Genomic DNA, 18,365 nt, shown 5'->3' with positions numbered 1-18,365 from the left:
TGACTCTACTCTGTGTTCCGGGTGTTTTAAGTTACCAACATGCACAAAAATTCAATCCTCAAACCGGCCCTAGTTTAGAAGGTGTTTTATGTCCACCCACCCTGAATACTTCACTCCTTCTGTGTCCCACTGGGCAAGAGCCTGAAAACAGAACGTTTCTGCAGGCAGGACTTCCGCAGGAACCACCAAGCCCCACGTCCACCCCAAAGGGAGCCCTGATCCCCAACACTTCATCGACACTCCCTCCTGACTCTCAGGCCACCAAACAAGTTGCCACTACATGGAGGAGGGAGACCCTGAACTCTTCACCTTAAAGAAAGAATGGAAAAGAAATATTAAGGAAGCTTTTCAGACCAAGATGGTGGTGTAGGCAAACGCCTGTACTCACTGCCTCCCCCAACCACATCAAAATTATAACTAAAATACAGAACAACCATCATCTAGAACCACCAGAAAGCGGGCTGAATGGAAGCCCTACAACTAAGAAAGTAAAGAAGAAAGCACACTGAGACTGGTAGGAGGTGGGGAAGCATGGAACGGGCTGGTACGGCACCCACGTGTGCCGCTTTTTTAATCGGGAGAGAGATTGTCTCTGCAGAGGCCACCAGGAGGAGCAAGGAGTCCCAGTCCCACACCAGACCCCCATCCCAGGGTCCCAGAGCTGGGAAAAGAAGTCCCTGCAAGCAGTAAGAATTATGAGCTGTAAAAACCAGTGTGGATTGGGGCTCAGTGACACAGAGGCTGCTGGAGACCCAACTGCTCCTCCTAAAGGGCCAGCACCACAAACTAAACTTACAAAGTCTTGCTTCCTCTGAGCTCCAGTGCCAGGGTGAGGCTCTGAGGAACACAGACACATACAAGGAGGAACTGGATTATCTGGCATTGGGGCAGGAACTCAGGGGTGGCTTTCTTCCAGACAGAGGTGTTACAGGGATCATTGTTTCTATGCTGGGACCTCCCTGGTCACAGGGCTGACTGTCAGCTTCTGTTTGCTCTGCCTTGTTGATTCCCTGAGACCCCACCTCATCCAATTTACAACCCCACCCAAGCTGTGTGCAGCAGCTGTTGCATATGAATGACTTGTCCTTGCTCAGGCTAAAATCTCTCAAACAAGCTGCACCTGGGTCAGGGAGCCCTAAACGTATCAATAAAAGGCCCAAGACTCGGCACAGCACCAGCCTGTCTTGCTTCACAGCTGGGCCTCATGTGGGCACTTCCAAACCTGATACAAAGAGGAGGAATCTGCAGATCTCTCTGTAGCTCCTGCTGAGTGGCTCCAGGCAGTGGCTGACTTTACTCCTGCCTGGAGACCCAAGAGCCAGTGTACCCAGTGGTCAGTGTCAGACCATACCAGATTACAACTCTACACATCCATAAGGGACACACTCAAGGAGCAGACTCAGTGAGTACCAAAGCCCCACTGAAGCAAATCCTGCTCCATAAGGGTGTCTCCTGCACAGCAGCTCTCCCACTGAAGTCACAGCTGGTCCTCACACCCAATTGGCCTGAAGGTCAATTCCTTCCAGTGACACCAAGAGCAATCAAGGCTCAACTACAACAAAACTGTGCACACAGCCCACAAAGGGGTGCACCTAGAGTACCCACCCCAAGTGATTGGGGAGGCTGAGCCACCGGGCCCTATAGGACACCTACTACACAAGGCCACTCTACCAACTCAAGGAGACATAGCAGCTCTACTCAATACATAGAAGCAAACATAGGGAAGCAGCCAAAATGCTGAGACAAAGAAACATGGCACAAATGAAAGAAATTGAATTAAGGGAACTACTGGATATAGAGTTCAAAATCACAGTTATAAGGTTACTCAAAAATCTTCTAGAAACCTCCAAGGGACTTAGTGAGACCTTTAAGGAGCTTAGTGAGAATGCCAAAAAAATGGGAAAGGACCAGTCAGAAATTAAGCATACACTGACTGAAATAAAGAATAATATACAGGAATTCAACAGTAGACTAGAGGATCCTGAGAATCAAATAAATGATTTGAAATATGAGGAAGCAAAAAACACCCAATCAGAGGAGCAAAAAGAAATAAGAATCCAAAAATATGAAGATAGTGTAAGGAGCCTCAAGTGTACCAACATCTGCATTATGGGGGTGCCAGAAGAAGAGAGAGAGCAAGATATTGAAAACCTATTTGAAGAAATAACGACAGAAAACTTCCCCTACCTGGTGAAAGAAATAGACTTACAAGTCCAGGAAGCACAGAGAACCCCAAACAACAGGAACCCAAAGAGGACCACACCAAGACACATCATAATTAAAATGCCAAGGGCAAAAGACAAAGATAGCATATTAAAAGCAGCAAGAGAAAAACAGTTCATTACCTACAAGGAAGCACCCATACGACTGTCAGCTGATTTCTCAACAGAAACTATGCAGGCCAGAAGGGAGTGGCAAGAAATATTCAAAGTGATGAATAGCAAGGACCTACAACCAAGATTACTCTCCCTGACAAAGCTATCACTTAGAATGGAAGGTCAGATAAAGAGCTTCACAGACAAGAAAAAAACTAAAGGAGTTCATCACCACCAAACCAGCATTATATAAAACATTAAAGGGTATTCTTTAAGAAGAGGAAGAAGAAGAAAAAGATAAAAAATATGAACAACAAAATGGCAACAAATACATACCTATCAACAATTGAATCTAAAAATCAAAGTAAATGAATAAGAAATCTAATGAACAGAATAAACTGGTCAATAAAATAGAATCAGAGGCATGGAAATGGAACAGACTGGCAATTCTCAGAGGGAAGGGGAGTGGAGGGGCAGGAAGAGATTAAACAAAGATATTATATGCATATATGCATTACCTATGGACACAAACAATAGGGTGGCAAAGGCCTGGGGTGGGAGAGGACCTGGGTAGAGGGAGTCTAAGGGGGGGGGGGGGGATATCTGTAATAATATTAACAATAAAGATTTTAAAAAATATATTAATGAAGTTCCTTTCCCATGTATATGTCCTCTGATAAAATAAGAAAGAATGCAAAAGATATGCAAGGCTAATTTTCAATAGCTCCAAAAAATGAACGCTAAGGTATCTCAACCTATAATGGAAAGATCCATATGAGTTGATCTTTATGATAACCCTCAAACATTTCAGCAAGTCCTTTTGCATGCTTCCAGTATAATTTACATTCTAGTACCAAACTTTAAAATTTATCCTGTTGCCTAGAGATTTTCATCAGAAATACCTCCTTTTTCTGTTGCATAGCAACAGAAAATATTAGATTCCAGCAATCAATAGGTGGGACCTACAAAATAGCATTCTCTCTGCCTTACCCGTCTTGCACAAAGACATTTCTAGGGAGAAAAAGATACATTTTAAAACAAGTTAGTATTGTAAAAGAAAAGCAGAGAATCAATCTTCTTACCTGAGGTGTCAGCTCTACCTCTAATTCACCAGATAAGTACTGTCGCTCAAATTCTGCATTTTCTCCCACGTACGAAGAGATCATGCGCTTTATCTGCTTGCTTCGAAGCAAAAGGCCCAAGCCAAAGTTGTCAACCCTGGAAGGAAAATGCAAGCAGCTTACAACCAAAGGGCCATCTGATCAAACACTAATGTCACTTACATTGAAAAACATGAAACTGCATTAATTTAAAGGAATCCTATCTACGAGGCACTGAACCCACCTTCTCTCTCAGCCGCCCACCACCCAAAGAGCCCTGCCACGTGGCTATTCTTTTCTTATTTTACAGTTGAGGAAACTGAAGCTCAAAACAGTTAAGTGATTTTTTCCCCCAAGATCTTGGGTAGCGACACCAGCCAGTCCTCAAACCCACATCAATCCTACTGTCCGACCCTGCCCCTTCCATTCTTTTCGCTGCTCCAAAGTGATCCTGGTCAGAAGATGAGCAAGAGATGGACTGGTCCCTGCCCTACGCTTCAGACCCAGGCATAAATGCAATGCCACTGTCCCCAACCTTGCACTGGCCCCAAAGGAAGGCTCAGATGGAGAAAATCTTTCTGTCCAAGAACGGGGTCAGGAGCATTCTCATATTTAAAAGACAGAACTGCAGACTCTTGAAATATGGACCCAATTATATAAGCAATGATGAGTATTTTCCTCGTATCACAGATACAGAGTGAATGATGAAGACCCACTCCAGAACCCAGGCCCTGGCATGGGAAATGGTGGAAGGGCACAGGTCTGACGATCGATCATTAGTGACATCCACTCGTTTGAAAGGAGGTAAGTAGGTAGGTATGGTACCCGTATGACAAACCACTGACATCTCTCCTGACCTTTTCTCCCATCTTCACTCCATTCTCCATCCTCACATACACAAGTGGCGGTTCCGCTCACTGACAATCTCCTAGTTTTCAAAATGTATCACTTCCAAGCTCCTAACCTCCCCCAGGCAGTTCTGACACCTGAATACTTCAAAGTAATCCAGGTGACAGGTAACTGCCAACCTTCTTCTATATTTGTTTCATAGTCCCAGCCTTCCCATACAGAATCTAATAACATTCTCCCCCACACCCCTCATGGGTATAACAAATAGCCACATGATTTATTCTCACTTGTTTCAAAAGAAAACTGGAGCCTAAATAACAAGTGTTTTCAAGTGTACTTTTGCCATATGGGGAGAATTCCCTGAAGATTAATAATACACTTATCCACTAGAGGGCGCCCAAACACTAAAGAGTCTCAGTGTCTCTTGGAAAATCAGTTCTTTGGCACACGCTCACAATGCTGTGTTTGGTTGGTTTATTTTTTTTTTTATATATTTTATTGATTTTTACAGAGAGGAAGGGAAAGGGATAAAGAGTTAGAAACATCGATGAGAGAGAAACATCGATCAGCTGCCTCCTGCATACCACCCACTGGAGATGTGCCCAGCAACCAAGGTACATGCCCTTGACTGGAATCGAACCTGGGACCCTTGAGTCCGCAGGCCAACGCTCTATCCACTGAGCCAAACCGGTCAGGGCAGTTGGTTTATTTTTAACCTACTCCTAATTGACACCTAAGTAGGTCCTCACTTAACAATTCTGTTCCCTTAAACTCAGCTCCACCTGCAGCCTGCCCCATCTCACCCAATGGCAGCACCCCATCCTTAGAGATCTTCAGCACAAACGAAGGGGTGACCTTTGACTCTCACACACTATGGGGACATCCTGACTCTACCTTCAAAATCTATGCAGCATCTGAGCCTGTCTCTCTCCCTCCTCTGTAACCTACACCGTCGCTGCTTCCCTGCACACCGCAGTGACCTTCCGGCTGCTACTCCTGGCCCCTATGAGCCTACTCGCCAGATGACAGCCAAACATACAGGCATAAAATAAAATGTCCGGTCATGTCATGATCTGCTCAACCCCTGCAATGGTATTCACTTATTCAGAGAAAAAGCAAAGGTCTCTGGGGTGGCCGGGCCCCGTGTGATGGGATGCCCGGTCCTGTCTCAACCTCACTCCTCCCAGGTCCTTCCCGCTCTGCCTCTGCTGGCCTCCTTATACTCACATCCTGCCCTGGTCCTTCACGCTGGCCTGTCTATGTCTCTAAACTGCTCCCCCAGATCGCTGCATGGCTCACACACGCCCCCCGCCCCCCCCCTCCCCCGCTTCCTTCACGAATCTGGCCAGCTGCCCCTCCATGAGTCCTGCCTGGATCACCCATCTTATACCAAAACCTGCCCTCCACCTTCATGCTCCCAATTCCCCTTGCTCTTGTTCTTTGCATGGCACTATAACCCTCTAACACACTGGAAACTTACTTATTTTGCTTTGTTTACTACTATTGCCTGCCTCTGTCCATTGGAAGGTTAGGTCCCAAAAGCAGAGAACTTGTCCTGTTTTGTTCACGGCTGCACCCCAGCACCTGGCTGCATACACAATACACGGCGGGCACTAGAGCAACAACTGTTGAACGACTGACAAATGAATGACTTGCTTCACTTCCCCCTCCTCCCTGGCTCCTCTCTAATAAAAATGAGAGTCAAGTCCTTACGCCGGATATTTTCTATTTGCTCCCTGCGTCCCCCAACCCCACATCCATTGAGCCTGCCCTGAGCCGGGGCTGGCTGACCTGTGTGGGCTGAATCCTGGGCCCTGCCCTCTGGCTTCCGGTTGGGGTCAGCCACTGCTGATAGGGTCCAGCCAATGGGAGGCACCATCAGGAGGATGGGGTGGGAGGAGAATGATGTCAGGATCTGTATTCCCCTGGCTCACTCCCTGGCTAAGCTGCAGCACCCGGAATAGCCCTCTCCCTAGAGCTTTGCTCCAGGTCCTAACAGCTCCCGCCCCTCCTTCCACCCGGCGCAGGGCTGCTGAGCTCTGCCGCGTACCCAGGCTGCTGGTACCCAGGCTGCTGGTACCCAGGCTGCTGGTACTCGGGCTGCTTTCCGAGTCCTGACCATTCCTCTAAACACAGTCCCCTTGGTAAGTTTTCCTCAGTTACCCAATATGAGTGTCCCACTGATACCCTCTGGAGCCCTGTCTAAATTACGTCATAAAATAACCCACGAAGGTGGATGTAACCCACTTGCTCTCTGTAGCATTAAATATCTGAACTCCCTCCCAGCGCACAACTCCACACCATAAACCAGAATACACTGAGTCATTCATTGACCTGGGGATTTTCCTAACCACTTTTCCATGGGTCTCTGTTAGGCTTTTCAACACATTACACACTTGAACTTGGCCCTGTTTGGGGATGACCTCCCTGTATTTGTTGACTCTGGCTCTGGAAACCATGTGTATTTGTTGGATTGGTTTTGTTTTTTGTTTTTCTTTTCTTTTTTTCTTTACTTTGTTTCTGGATTAGGACCTGGCATAGCAACTAAGCAGGTCATAAGATACTCAGCCAGGCGACCGCCCGCCTGGCGCACAGTTGGCGTGCATGCCTCCAAACACGCTGCTAGGCAGCTAAGAAAAGTGTCTTTCTTGCCTGTGATACAAAGTGAAAAAGTCAAGACTCTTCCTCCTCACAATATAAGAGAGAAGAGAGACATCCGTGATCTTTTGCAAATGAACATACTAATTTCCCTAGAGAAACATGTATTAAAGCATTTTGCAGCTTTGTAGTAAAGGTAATGCTGGTGAGCTTTCAGAGTGACTCTTGCTTGCCCTTAGCAACCAGTAGCATACCTACCCAGAGAGAGTTAACCTTTTCCCTCCAGCGCAACACACTCAGGTCCCAAACATGTGAGTGATTAAAGAAGTCTAAATCCAAGAATGAGTTAAAGAGATACATTCATGTTCTGCAAATATTTATGAAACTGATTTTCATTTTTTGAAATCTCATTGAACTGGCTATTCTGGTCAAAATGAAACTCTGATAAGAAAGACATTGCAATCATTTACCAAACTACTCCTAGCTTACTCCCATTTTAGACATCCTTAAATCTCATTACACAAGTTATTCTTACTCTGATCATCCCAAGAGTATTGAAAGAAAAGGAAGTGCTGTCTTCAGACAGAAGGTTGATTGATGACATAGTTATATGGGAAACGTGAAATCTTCTGTGAGCTGAGCACACAAGTTCAAGGGCATACCCCAGGGGAATGCTTCCAATCAGCCAAGGGGGCCTAGACCTCCCTTCAGCCCCCAGAGACGCAGCCGCCTCAGTAAAGAAGATCCGGGAAAGCAAAGGAGCCACTGTTTGTCTCCTGGTTCAAAGTCAGCAGTGCAGAGCCAGCCATCTTGTTTGCAGAGGCCCTCACCGAACTCCCGCCCTGGCTAGGACAGCGCTGTACCCAGATGACGGCACTGTACTCCCAGGCATAGGCACAGCTATCACCAGGTAGTATTTGTTAGTCTCCCACATGGAAGTGGGGCTGGTCTTAGAGTTGTCTAAAGCCCCCCTCTCAAGAACGGTAATCAGGTAAACAGCCTTGTCATGAAGGAAAGGGCAGGACTAATACGACACATGCATTCTTTCCTTGGCGCTGCGATTTCATTGGTTGATACATAGTTTGTTGTGAAACTCTGGGTTCACAAGGGCCTGCAATTCATATGTTAAAGTCTTCCAAAAATCAATGGAAGGCACATTGTCAGTTTTTCCTATCTTCCTAATCAAACCACATCAAACTGATCCCAAAAGAGGGCTTATCTTATCTAGACTAATAGACGCTACTCCACAGCAAGGTAAGTGGTGCCTCAGGGCAACAGGTCTTCCTGATCATTAAAAACAAACAAATGAAACAAAAACCATCAGGAGTCCTGCGCGTTGCAAAGATTTCCAATTCAGGCAGATCTTTCCATAAAAAGAGCCTTTTTCTAAATGAGAAAATAATGATTACTTCTAATTCCAAATTCTCTCCATTTACCCAATATTGCAAACCATGTCATTGGCTCTCCGTTGGAGCAATGCTAAGTTTTCCTCATGTATCTGACTCAGATGGCCCAGACAAAGCCCGCACTGCTGCAGACTAAGGGTTTACACTCCCTAATCAGGAGCATCAGCGCCTGCGAAGTGCCTTCTGTGTTCCATGAAGTAGGTGATCAGTACCTACTGTGCATCAAGAACTCATGCCTGGCTGGTGTGGGTCAGGGGTTGAGGTCACATTTTGATACCCAGTCAAGGCACATGCCCATGTTGCGGGCTCGATCCCAGTAGAGGGCGTGCAGGAGGCAGCCCATCAATGATTCTCCCTCATCATTGATGTTTCTATCTCTCTCCCTCTCCCTTCCTCTCTGAAATCAATAAAAATATATTTTAAAAGAATTCATATATTACACCAGCCTTGTAAGCACTGAGCTACCTGGAAAACCCACGAAGTACTGGTCACCAAAAGTATGTTTAATAAATACAAAGTCAGCTCAAAGGGCACTGGATGTGCTTAAGAAATATCAAGGGACCATGAATGTTACTTCCCTATTTACAGATGAGTTCCCTCTGTTACATGAGGGAGCTGAACAGTTGAGCTCTACAACCCTGCCCAGCTCTGACATTCAGTGACACTGAGCACACAGTAGGGACAGAAAACTACTCTGAGTAACATGATTGGCCTGCAACGTGTATCGGAGAGGATAAATACAATTCAGGATACAAAGAAAAGCTAAACGTTTCCAAAGGAATTCAGAAAGGGGCAAGAGAAGTTTTATACTTGCATAGGGCTTCTTTGAAGATATGTAACTTAAGTCCAATTCTGAAAAATGGGAAAGATATGGATACACAGAGAAAAGGTGGGAGAACCTTCCAGATGAAAATAATGACATAAAGAAACTCAGCAAGGGAAAAATGAGCACAAATGTAGGATCAGTTTTGTATCCTAAATAACCTGTGCTATTTGCTCTAAGCTGCATTTATGACAATAGGCTAAACTGCAAACTTGGTTAATTAAAAAAAATTGTTTAAGATGTTTAGTCTTTCATGATTGACAGAGAGCTGATGATTTGTCATTTTGTATAAAAATAGCTTTTTCCTTTATAACTAAACATACCTTAAGTGCATGTCATTCATTATTAAAATGTTATGGCTTAGTGTGGACCGTTTTGATATGCGATCGTACTGTCTTAAGTGCTGGCTGCGTATCCTCCTCCTTCCACCAAGACCAGCGACCTTTTTAATGATTAATGATATTCCTTACATATCATCTAGAGTAATGGCATAACCCAGTGAAAGGACTTAAAACAGATTGCAAATTGACATCCACCTTTCCTGATACAACATACAATAACATACAACATAAAGGAACATCTCATACAACAAAACATACAACATAAAGGAATATCTCTAATTTTTAAAATGCAAGAGTCAATTTAAAATATATATATTTCAACTTTACAGTATGTTTGAAATTAAAATAGAAGCACATCAGATTAAGATACAAAAATTATGCAAGTCTCCTTTACTTATGATTAAGAAGTATGGTACCGTCCTAGCCAGTTTGGCTCAGTGAGTAGAGCATTGGCCTTCGGACTGAAGGGTCTCAGGTTCAATTCTTGGCCCCAGTCGAACATGCAGGAGACAACCAATCAATGTGTCTCTCTCACATCAATGTTTCTCTCTGTCTCTCCCCCTCCCTCCCACTCTCTCTAAAAATCAATGGAAAAAATATCTTCGGGTGAGGATTAACAACAACAACAAAAAACGTATGACACCAAAAGTATTTGAATAGATGGAACCATGACTCCTGAGCTTATTAAACACTATCTTTTTTTTTTACTTTATTTTATTTATTGTTATTATTTTAATCCTCACCTGAGGATATTTTCCATTGATTTTTAGAGAGAGTGGAAGAGAGAAACACTTTGATTGATAACCTCCTGCACAAGCTCAGTCCCAGGTCCCAGGCTGGGGAGGAGCCTGCAGCTGAGGTATGTGCCCTTGATTGGAATCGAACCCAGGACCTTTCAGTCCACAGGCCAATGCTCTAGCCACGGAGCCAAACCAGCTAGGGCTAAACACTATCTTTTGATGTGGGAGCATATTGCTCATTTAAACGGGAAAACTTTCATTTCGCTGATAGACTCTGTGTAAATATCATGGAGAACTGTCATTCCCTTCAAACCAATGGTCTTAAACGTGCACTTGCCCTGCATTGTTGCTGACTGCGGTGAGCCCTTTGACTCCGGTCTTCAGCAAAGCTCCGATGAGATTCTCTGGAATGCCACACAGCCCGAAACCTGTAAGAAGCCAAAAAGGTCAACCGTTTGTGAAGAGAGGAAGGTTGTTTCAGGGAAATGTGTGTTATTCTCTTTTAATAAAAAAAAAGACACTCTATAAGCACATATGAGACCTACTAAGCAAAATGCACAGTATCTCAGCAACTCCATAAATAGACATAAAGCTGTTCCCAAATGTTTGACACCAATACACAGCACCAGGCATCACTGTCCGGCCCTCCATTCATGGGTATAAAGCCAAGCATGATGTGTTCATACGGCTACACATCATTCTTCTTGCTCTTAACTGCCTATGGACTACTGCCCCACTTCATCATTGAACCCTAAACAGTCAGGGTGTCGCCATCGAAAGGAAAACAACACTATTACTCACCACCAACCAGGATCTTCGCGCCGTCAGGGATATCTTTTACAGCTTCCACGGGATCTTTGTAAAATTTGGTATGGCGACACGTGCTGGTTGAAAAATAGCAAACGCCTCCCTAAAACATTAAAGAACATTTGAAGTGAATCATCATTTGGCGATATGTCTTTACATGCATAGCAATTTATTCAATTTTTATATATACAAGGACAGTTTCACTATGGCCTCTTTGAAAGAGTGGGGCTGTAAGTAGTTCATCTTAAGAGTGGAATGAAGCCCTAGCCGGTTTGGCTCAGTGGATAGAGCACTGGCCTGCAGACTGAAGGGTCCAGGTTCAATTCCAGTCAAGGGCGCATGCTGAAGTTGCAGGCTCCATCCCCAGTTAGGGGTGTGCAGGAGGCAGCCCATCAATGATTTTCATCATTGATGTTTTCTCTCTCTCTCCCTTCCTCTATCTGAAATCAATAAAAATTAAAATAAATACTGGTAAATAAAAAGGAGTGAAAGAGACATACTCTATCCAGATTATCATCGGAGTCCCCTCATGATCTATGTCTTCTATTATACAAGGGACAATGCTGTGATATTTGTGGCCACACAGAAATAGATGGCCCAGATACTAGCACTCAAATTCCCAATAATGGCATCATCAAGCATTGATTTCTAATAGTAACCTAACCTTCCATTCAATCCACAAATACTTACTGAGAGCCTACTATAGGCCAACTACTGTGGTATTGCCTGCAACCTAGTCAGTATTAAGACATGATTGCCGCTCTCAGGGACATACAGCATGACCAATACTACCTGGTCCAACAATGTTGGGTAACAGAATGCCTCCTAAAGGAACAAATAAAGAACAGCACACAAAATGACTCCTCCCCCTCTGGGGCTTGGAGTCCTGGATGCTGTTGAAAAGTAGCAAATGATTACCTGCAAGGGAGGCATGGCTAGAATTACTATCACCTCGTCAGCTTTCAAAATCCATTTTAAACTGTTTCCGCCTTTATACTTCATCCTCAATAGGGACGGGAAAAATTAGAAAGCCCATATGTTGCAAGCAATCACTCATACTCAACATCTCTTTTTAGATATATATAAAAGCTCTCCTTTAGTCTCATCATATACTCAACCTAAAAAGAGGAAGGAGAGAGAATGACAGACACCTGACTCATGACATGTGGTCACCTTAACAAGCCCACTGCCAATCAGCCTCCCAGACAGACATCCTGGTGGGGGTAAGGTAACAGCACAAAATAGCATTCTCTTCATCCTCTAAAAACTCCTTTTAGAAAAAGTGTCACGTAGTACAAAAGCCTATTTAAGAGAACTATACTGAAAGTCAAATGAGATTTGCAGAGGTAGAGGTCACACAGATGACTCTTGTCCCTTTAAATTTCAACCGTGGTCAAGGTCAGGTAGGGCATGAGGTAGAGCTGGCACATCACCCAACGCGGGGAGCAAGTGGAGGCAGAGACAGAAAGGAAAGTGCTTATCTTAAAGTAGCAAGGAATATTTTTATTCTGTTTTAAACACACACGTACACAAATACATTTTTAATCTTGGAAATTAAAAGTTTGGAGCCTGAATAAATAGGTGAACAGAGCGCAAAATAGAGTTGAGGGTATCTCCTAGAAACGAGAGAAAAATTCACAGATATGTAATCCAACCAACTCGTTTCGCAGGTCGTGCTTCGAAAGCTTAGGAAGATCTTGTCCCATCCCCAGCACTTTTGAGGCAGGACCAGGCCCCGGGTTTGCGCCTTCTAGCACAAGGTCCTTCCACCACCACAATTCTCCGTGGTCTTTCAAAGTCCTCGATCTTCTTCTACTTCTATTTCACTCTTTATACAAACAAACCTTTCTGAGTGTCCTGCTTTCTCACATAGAAGTCTGCTGTCAATCTCCAGTGAGGAGTCCAGCCTTAGCAGGCCGGGAGGAAGGAGATGAAAGATGTGTCTGCAGGGGGTGACATTGCCCTGAACTATTTATCCACGGACAGAAACACGAGTCCTGTGGAGAGGAAGTCAGAAGAAAACTCATTTCTTCTGAGACCCAGAGAGCGCTTCAGATGCACGCAGCATAGACTGGGCAGGGCCTCCGATCCCTTCTTTCAGCAGATAATCATGTCTTCATTCCAGTCAGAAATCACCGAGGAGCTGGGCCCACATCCCCAGAAAGTTCCCCAGAAGTATTTTAATTTTAATTTTTTATCTTTTTTTAAAATTTATTTCAGAGAGGAAGGGAAAGAGAGAGATAAACATCAAGTATGAGAGAGAGAGAATCATTGATCAGCTGCCTCCGGCACGCCCCACACTGGGGATCAAGCCCACAACCCTGGCATGTGCCCTGACCCGGCAGGGATGGAACCATGACCTCCTGGCTCATAGGTCAACGCTCAACCTCTGTGTCCACACCGGCCTGGCCCTCAGAAGTATTTTAGAAAAGACCCAAGAGTTTCACATTTATCCTGACAACCAAGAGTTTAAAAGCAGTAAAAGTGACTCATGTTTCCAGGGACTATGAGGAGAGCTCAGAACAATGAAGACTCTACAGGCACTCAAATTTGTGTGTGTGTGTTTTTGTGTTTTTTTCATTTTTCATACATTCATTTGACAGCGTTTGTTGTCATTTATTATCCATGTTATGCTGACATTTGATATCTGATGGTTGAGAAACCAATGGTGTGGCATAACGGGCCACACTCCCCATCTCTGAGTCGAGGAAGTACTGCCAACACCTTCTAAGATTAGGCGGGGGGAGGAGGCCTCTAATAATATCTACCTATCTTTCCCCTTAGCTCTAAGCTGCTCTCAAACTGACCTCTACCTTCTAATATATTCTTAATACCAAAACAATGATATGAAAAGACCCAAGCACCATCTGCTAAATAAACAAAGAACCTTTGAGTTTGCATAAGATACTTAAAAGAATGAAGAATAATAAATTGTTCAGCTTTGACATCTATTTATTGTGAGATAATCCCCCCTACCCCCAAGTCCTCCTTTATGTTCCCATAATGTATTTTGTTTTGTTTTTCCACTCTCTTACCTTCGGCAAATTTCCATGTTATTATTACCACTATTTCTGCTAATACTATTGGGGGAGCTAAATAGTAATGACTCAGTACTGAAGTGTAAGAAGTAATCAAAACTCTTACAGTGCAACATTTTTATATTTAATCCATTTCTCTTTAGGATAAATTTTGTCTACAGATTCTCAAAACTCGTGTTTTTGCCCTCTACATCACATTTTTACACTTGACCTTTGAGGTTTGATTCTACTGTTGAACCTAAATGTTATCACATGACTTCCCAATCCAGAATCATTTTCCTCTCTAACCACTTCTGCCATATTTCTTGCCCCTAAATTTCTCTTTTTCCTGCCACTCAATTCTGCAGAACTTCATGAAAATGCACTTCATTTGGAAGGCCTTTCAGGGAAAACCCAAAAAGCACACTGCTTTTTCATTTTACAATACATTTTATCTTAATGATATGGAACTGTACACCCAGCTATTTACCTTGTCACCTTCCAGTTAAATAAGGCAGGACATGGGAACATTGATACTGCCCACTTCACTATCGAAGTTTGATTAACAGAAGCAGGAAAGAGAGGCCACGTGGAGAGGCGAGGAGAGCCCTGTTAGGAGGAACAGGCAGTAACACGCAGGGATACACACACCCACAGACCTTCAAGGATGAGGATGGCCATTGCCAAAGGAGGAGCTGACGTGTGCTGACATGCTTTAGCTGTGCAGGGGAGGGGAAATAATTTTCCTTCTACCCTTTTAGGTTCTTTTGACTGCTCTGATCATCACATTGACATGAGGCAGGAGAAGATGATCAAATGTATCACGTACATATGGGGGTTCCACTAGAATATGGGATCCAAGGAAAAACTGGGCAGCTGAGGCTTACAAGCTATCTTGAGCTAAAGAGAAGGAATAGTGGGGGGTGGGGGGACATCAAAGGGCAAGAAGGCAATTCACATGGAGATGGAAAAGCATATATTTGGTAAGTAAATGTTTGCTGGGCCATCTTTAAACAGTGAGACCCACAGCGGACATTGACCAAACAGGTCTTGCCACATCCCCATCTACCACACACTAGCTCACATTATAGCTCAGTCTGATGTCTCCCTTCCTGGAGCAGGTCCTCTATCTAAAGTCTTTCAGGCAGTTAGCGGGGAGGTCAAAGGTTTTTCCTGAGTCCTTCCTTAAAAATAGCCAGCTTCAAATAATCAATATCCCAAAAAAGGCATATATGGGGTGGCAAGCTCTCCTTCCTCTCAGCCATCCAGCACGAAGCCAAGTGTGCCCCAGGCGGAATGTTCACCTTAAACTAAACACCACCAAGTCCGCACTTATGACATGAATACATCACAAGGCAGGCGCTCACAGGGAGTCACTAACACCAGGCAATTCTCCCCGCAGTGGCAGCTTGGCTTTCGAGGGGACGCCCACGTTCTCTTCCAATGCAGGTGCGATGCCCGACACTCGGAAGGAGCACCGACGGAGTGATGCTTCCCGCCTGGTGCGCCAGGAAGCAGAGGGCCTGTCCAAACCTCACGGATGCGGTAGGGAATCCAGGAAGGAGCAGCTGCGTGAGTCAAGGTGCAGAGAGGGGAAAGGGGCCCAGGGAGAGAGGCTAGAGCAGTCTGGAGAAAGAGAGGGAGACTGAGGCAGGCTGTTCAAGGCCTTAAAGACCACATGAAAGAGTTTCAGCTTCCTCCCTCCATGAGGAAAGAACAGCAAAGCTTTTGAAGCAGACAGCTGTCACAGCTCTCACATGAAAACCTACACTGGGGACGGGGCAGGGGAACTCACTGTTTCCTTCATCCATCCGCTTCTTCCAAAATACCTGTTTTGTATCGCATATAGTAAATACTGGGGACAGTGCTTTAACGAAAATACCATCCAAGCATAGCCCCTGCTCTGATGAAACCTGCACACTAGCGAGGCTAACAGTCACTAAATAATTACAAAATGAGTACACGTGACACCAGTGATCAACTAGAGGTAGAGAGAGGAGAGAATGTTTTCAAGCTGACACACTGGATGGACACTGGCCTGTTAACCATAAAGAAAACGAAGCAAAGCAAGGGAGGGAAAGCCACATGCGGCTGGTCCCTTCTGAGTCAGAAGAGCCTGATGTGCTGAGGGACCTCCAGGCGGAGTCAACCAGTAAGCTACCCTGGGAGGCCTGCAGCTCAGCAGCCTGGGGTTGGAGAAAGGCCGGGGAACGACAGTCACCAGGAAGACAGGTGGCTAACGTGTTAACGGCGATTTTTTTTTCCAGTAATAACTTTCTATAAGGAATAGAGAAAGCAGTACTAAACGCTCCCTCTGAAGTAGTCATGGAGAAGGGACCTTCGGATAGTCTATTCTAATCTAAGTTCTTGCCAGTGGTTCTGAAAGTGCAGTCCTCAGACCAGCAGCCTTAACATCACCTGGGAACTTTATTAATGCAAACTATGGGACCCGCGCCCAGGACCAACTAAATCAGAAATTCGAGGGGGGTGGGGGGGTGGGGAGAGACTGTTTGATAAAGCCTCCAGATAATTCTGATGCACGTTCAAGTTTTATAGACTTGCCTATTATAGATTTTTTTTTAAAAGACACTATCTCGTTTTGTTGCTTATGTTTACCAGAAACATTCTCAAGACTGCTACTTAAAGGGTTCTCCCATCAATGTAGTAAACATGTGGGGCATAGCTAGTCTATGCAGGGTAGTGTGTAACGTTGAGAGAGACGGGGAATAAAGCACACATGGTCCTTGCCACAAAGAAACTTGCATCCGGTTCAGCCGATGTACACATCTGAAGTTAAGCAAGTACACGTGTAACAATTTAACTGAAGCAGGAGGCAAGGATTTAAGCAGAACGGGCACTTCCTAAGTGCCACGCGCTGGAGGAACACTGGGAAGCAGGTGTGGTTAGAGCATGATTCTCAAACGTGAACGTGGGAGTCTGAATCTCCATAGGAACTTTCAATGACATACTGCAAAACCCATAGTGTGTAGCTCGGCCATCTAAGCGGAGGTTTCCTGGGCTTGGGCATGGTTTAATGGTATATCTAAAGGTGAGAAAATGAGTAAATTACACTTAGGTAAACAAGTAATCGCCGAAAGAGGAGAATGTGATTGACCTTGGCCCAAAGGCATCTCCCTATAGTGGTTTGCATTCTTGCATGCCTTGCAGCACCCGCAGCAATCTGGCTGAAGGTCGAGGTCCCTTTGAATAATGCCTCACATAAGCCGAAGCTATCTGCAATGACCAAAATGCTTCCCAAGAAGCATCTAGAACGTTCCAGTTCTAGATCGTCCCTAGCATCTAACGAAGGGGCCCTCTGCAATTACTGCTCTCGGATATCGGATGCGGGAAGGAGAGAAGAGGCGTGGGCCGGCCCCGGAGTTCTCAGTGAGCAAGGCGCGCTTTCAAGCTCAGGACTCTCAGTACGCCCCTAAGTAAAAACATCACTTTTCCTTCGGCCTTCCTAGAAAGCGGTTCGTTCCCATGGTTACCGGATAGCGAAGGTAAGTCGCCCTCGGGCCCCAGCGCTCCGGCCCAGTTCCCGCCTCCTAGGACTCCAGACGGGAGTCACCTGCGCGGGGGCTTCCCAGCGGGGACAGAGCTCGGGGCCAAAACGCACAGGAGGCAACCATGGGGACACCACTCCGCGGAGAGCTGGCAGGAACGGCAGAACTAGGATGCCAAAGGGCTTTGAAGACGGAAATCTCCTCCCCCCCCACCCCCCGATCCCTTGGGGGCGTCGGGAGAAGGGCCGAAGAGCGCGAGGGAGCCACGGCGGGACCGCGGCCGACTTCTCCGCTCGGCAGGGAAGACGCTCCGCCCGGTTCCGCTTCCCCCGGCGCGGGCGGCGCAGCGCAGCCCGGCCATGTAGGGGAGGCGAGCGTGGGCTCGGCACCGCGTCCCCGCCGCGCCCAGCACCCGCCCCCTTGGCGGGAAGTCGTCCGAGCCGGGGCCAAGTCGGCCCTGGGTCCTGGGCCCCAAGATCCCCATGCAGGGCGCACACCTACCCGCCGCCGCCGGGGCCCTCCGCTCCGGAAACCCGCGCGCTCCACGGCCGGACCCCACTCGGGCGGCTGCCCGGGAGCGGAGATGCGCGCCCGCCCGCCCCTTCCCAGCCTCGCGCGCGCTTCTCAGCCTCGCCTCGCCCCTCGGGGGAGCGCAGGCAGGACCGACCCACCGCGGGACCCGAAAGAGCAGCGAGGCAGGGAGGCGCCGGCGCATCTCGGTGGCCCGGAGACGGCGCCTCGGTGCCAAGCCCAGGCTGGAGAGGGCGGGTGCCCGCGGGGAGCGAACGCGGCAGCACTCGAGTGTCGTCCGCGGTTTTCCGTGGCCAACCTCACATGCACGTTACCTTGGATCGGGGGGCCCC

At 46.2% G+C, this 18,365-nt stretch overlaps 1 protein-coding gene across 1 annotated transcript in view; it reads right to left on the bottom strand.

Annotated features, from left to right (window-relative positions):
- OXCT1 (3-oxoacid CoA-transferase 1) overlaps window positions 1-18,365 on the bottom strand; it is a 118,071-nt gene that overhangs the window by 99,542 nt on the left and 164 nt on the right. Inside the window, 4 exon segments of the mRNA XM_079797135.1 lie at window positions 3,398-3,533; window positions 10,510-10,600; window positions 10,974-11,082; window positions 18,348-18,365. Of these exon segments, the coding sequence (XP_079653261.1) occupies window positions 3,398-3,533; window positions 10,510-10,600; window positions 10,974-11,082; window positions 18,348-18,365 (354 nt within the window).

This window comes from Cnephaeus nilssonii, assembly GCF_951640355.1.
Source record: "Cnephaeus nilssonii genome assembly, chromosome: 2".
NCBI classification, from domain to species: Eukaryota; Metazoa; Chordata; class Mammalia; order Chiroptera; family Vespertilionidae; genus Cnephaeus; species Cnephaeus nilssonii.
This window is presented reverse-complemented; position numbering and strand designations above follow the sequence as displayed.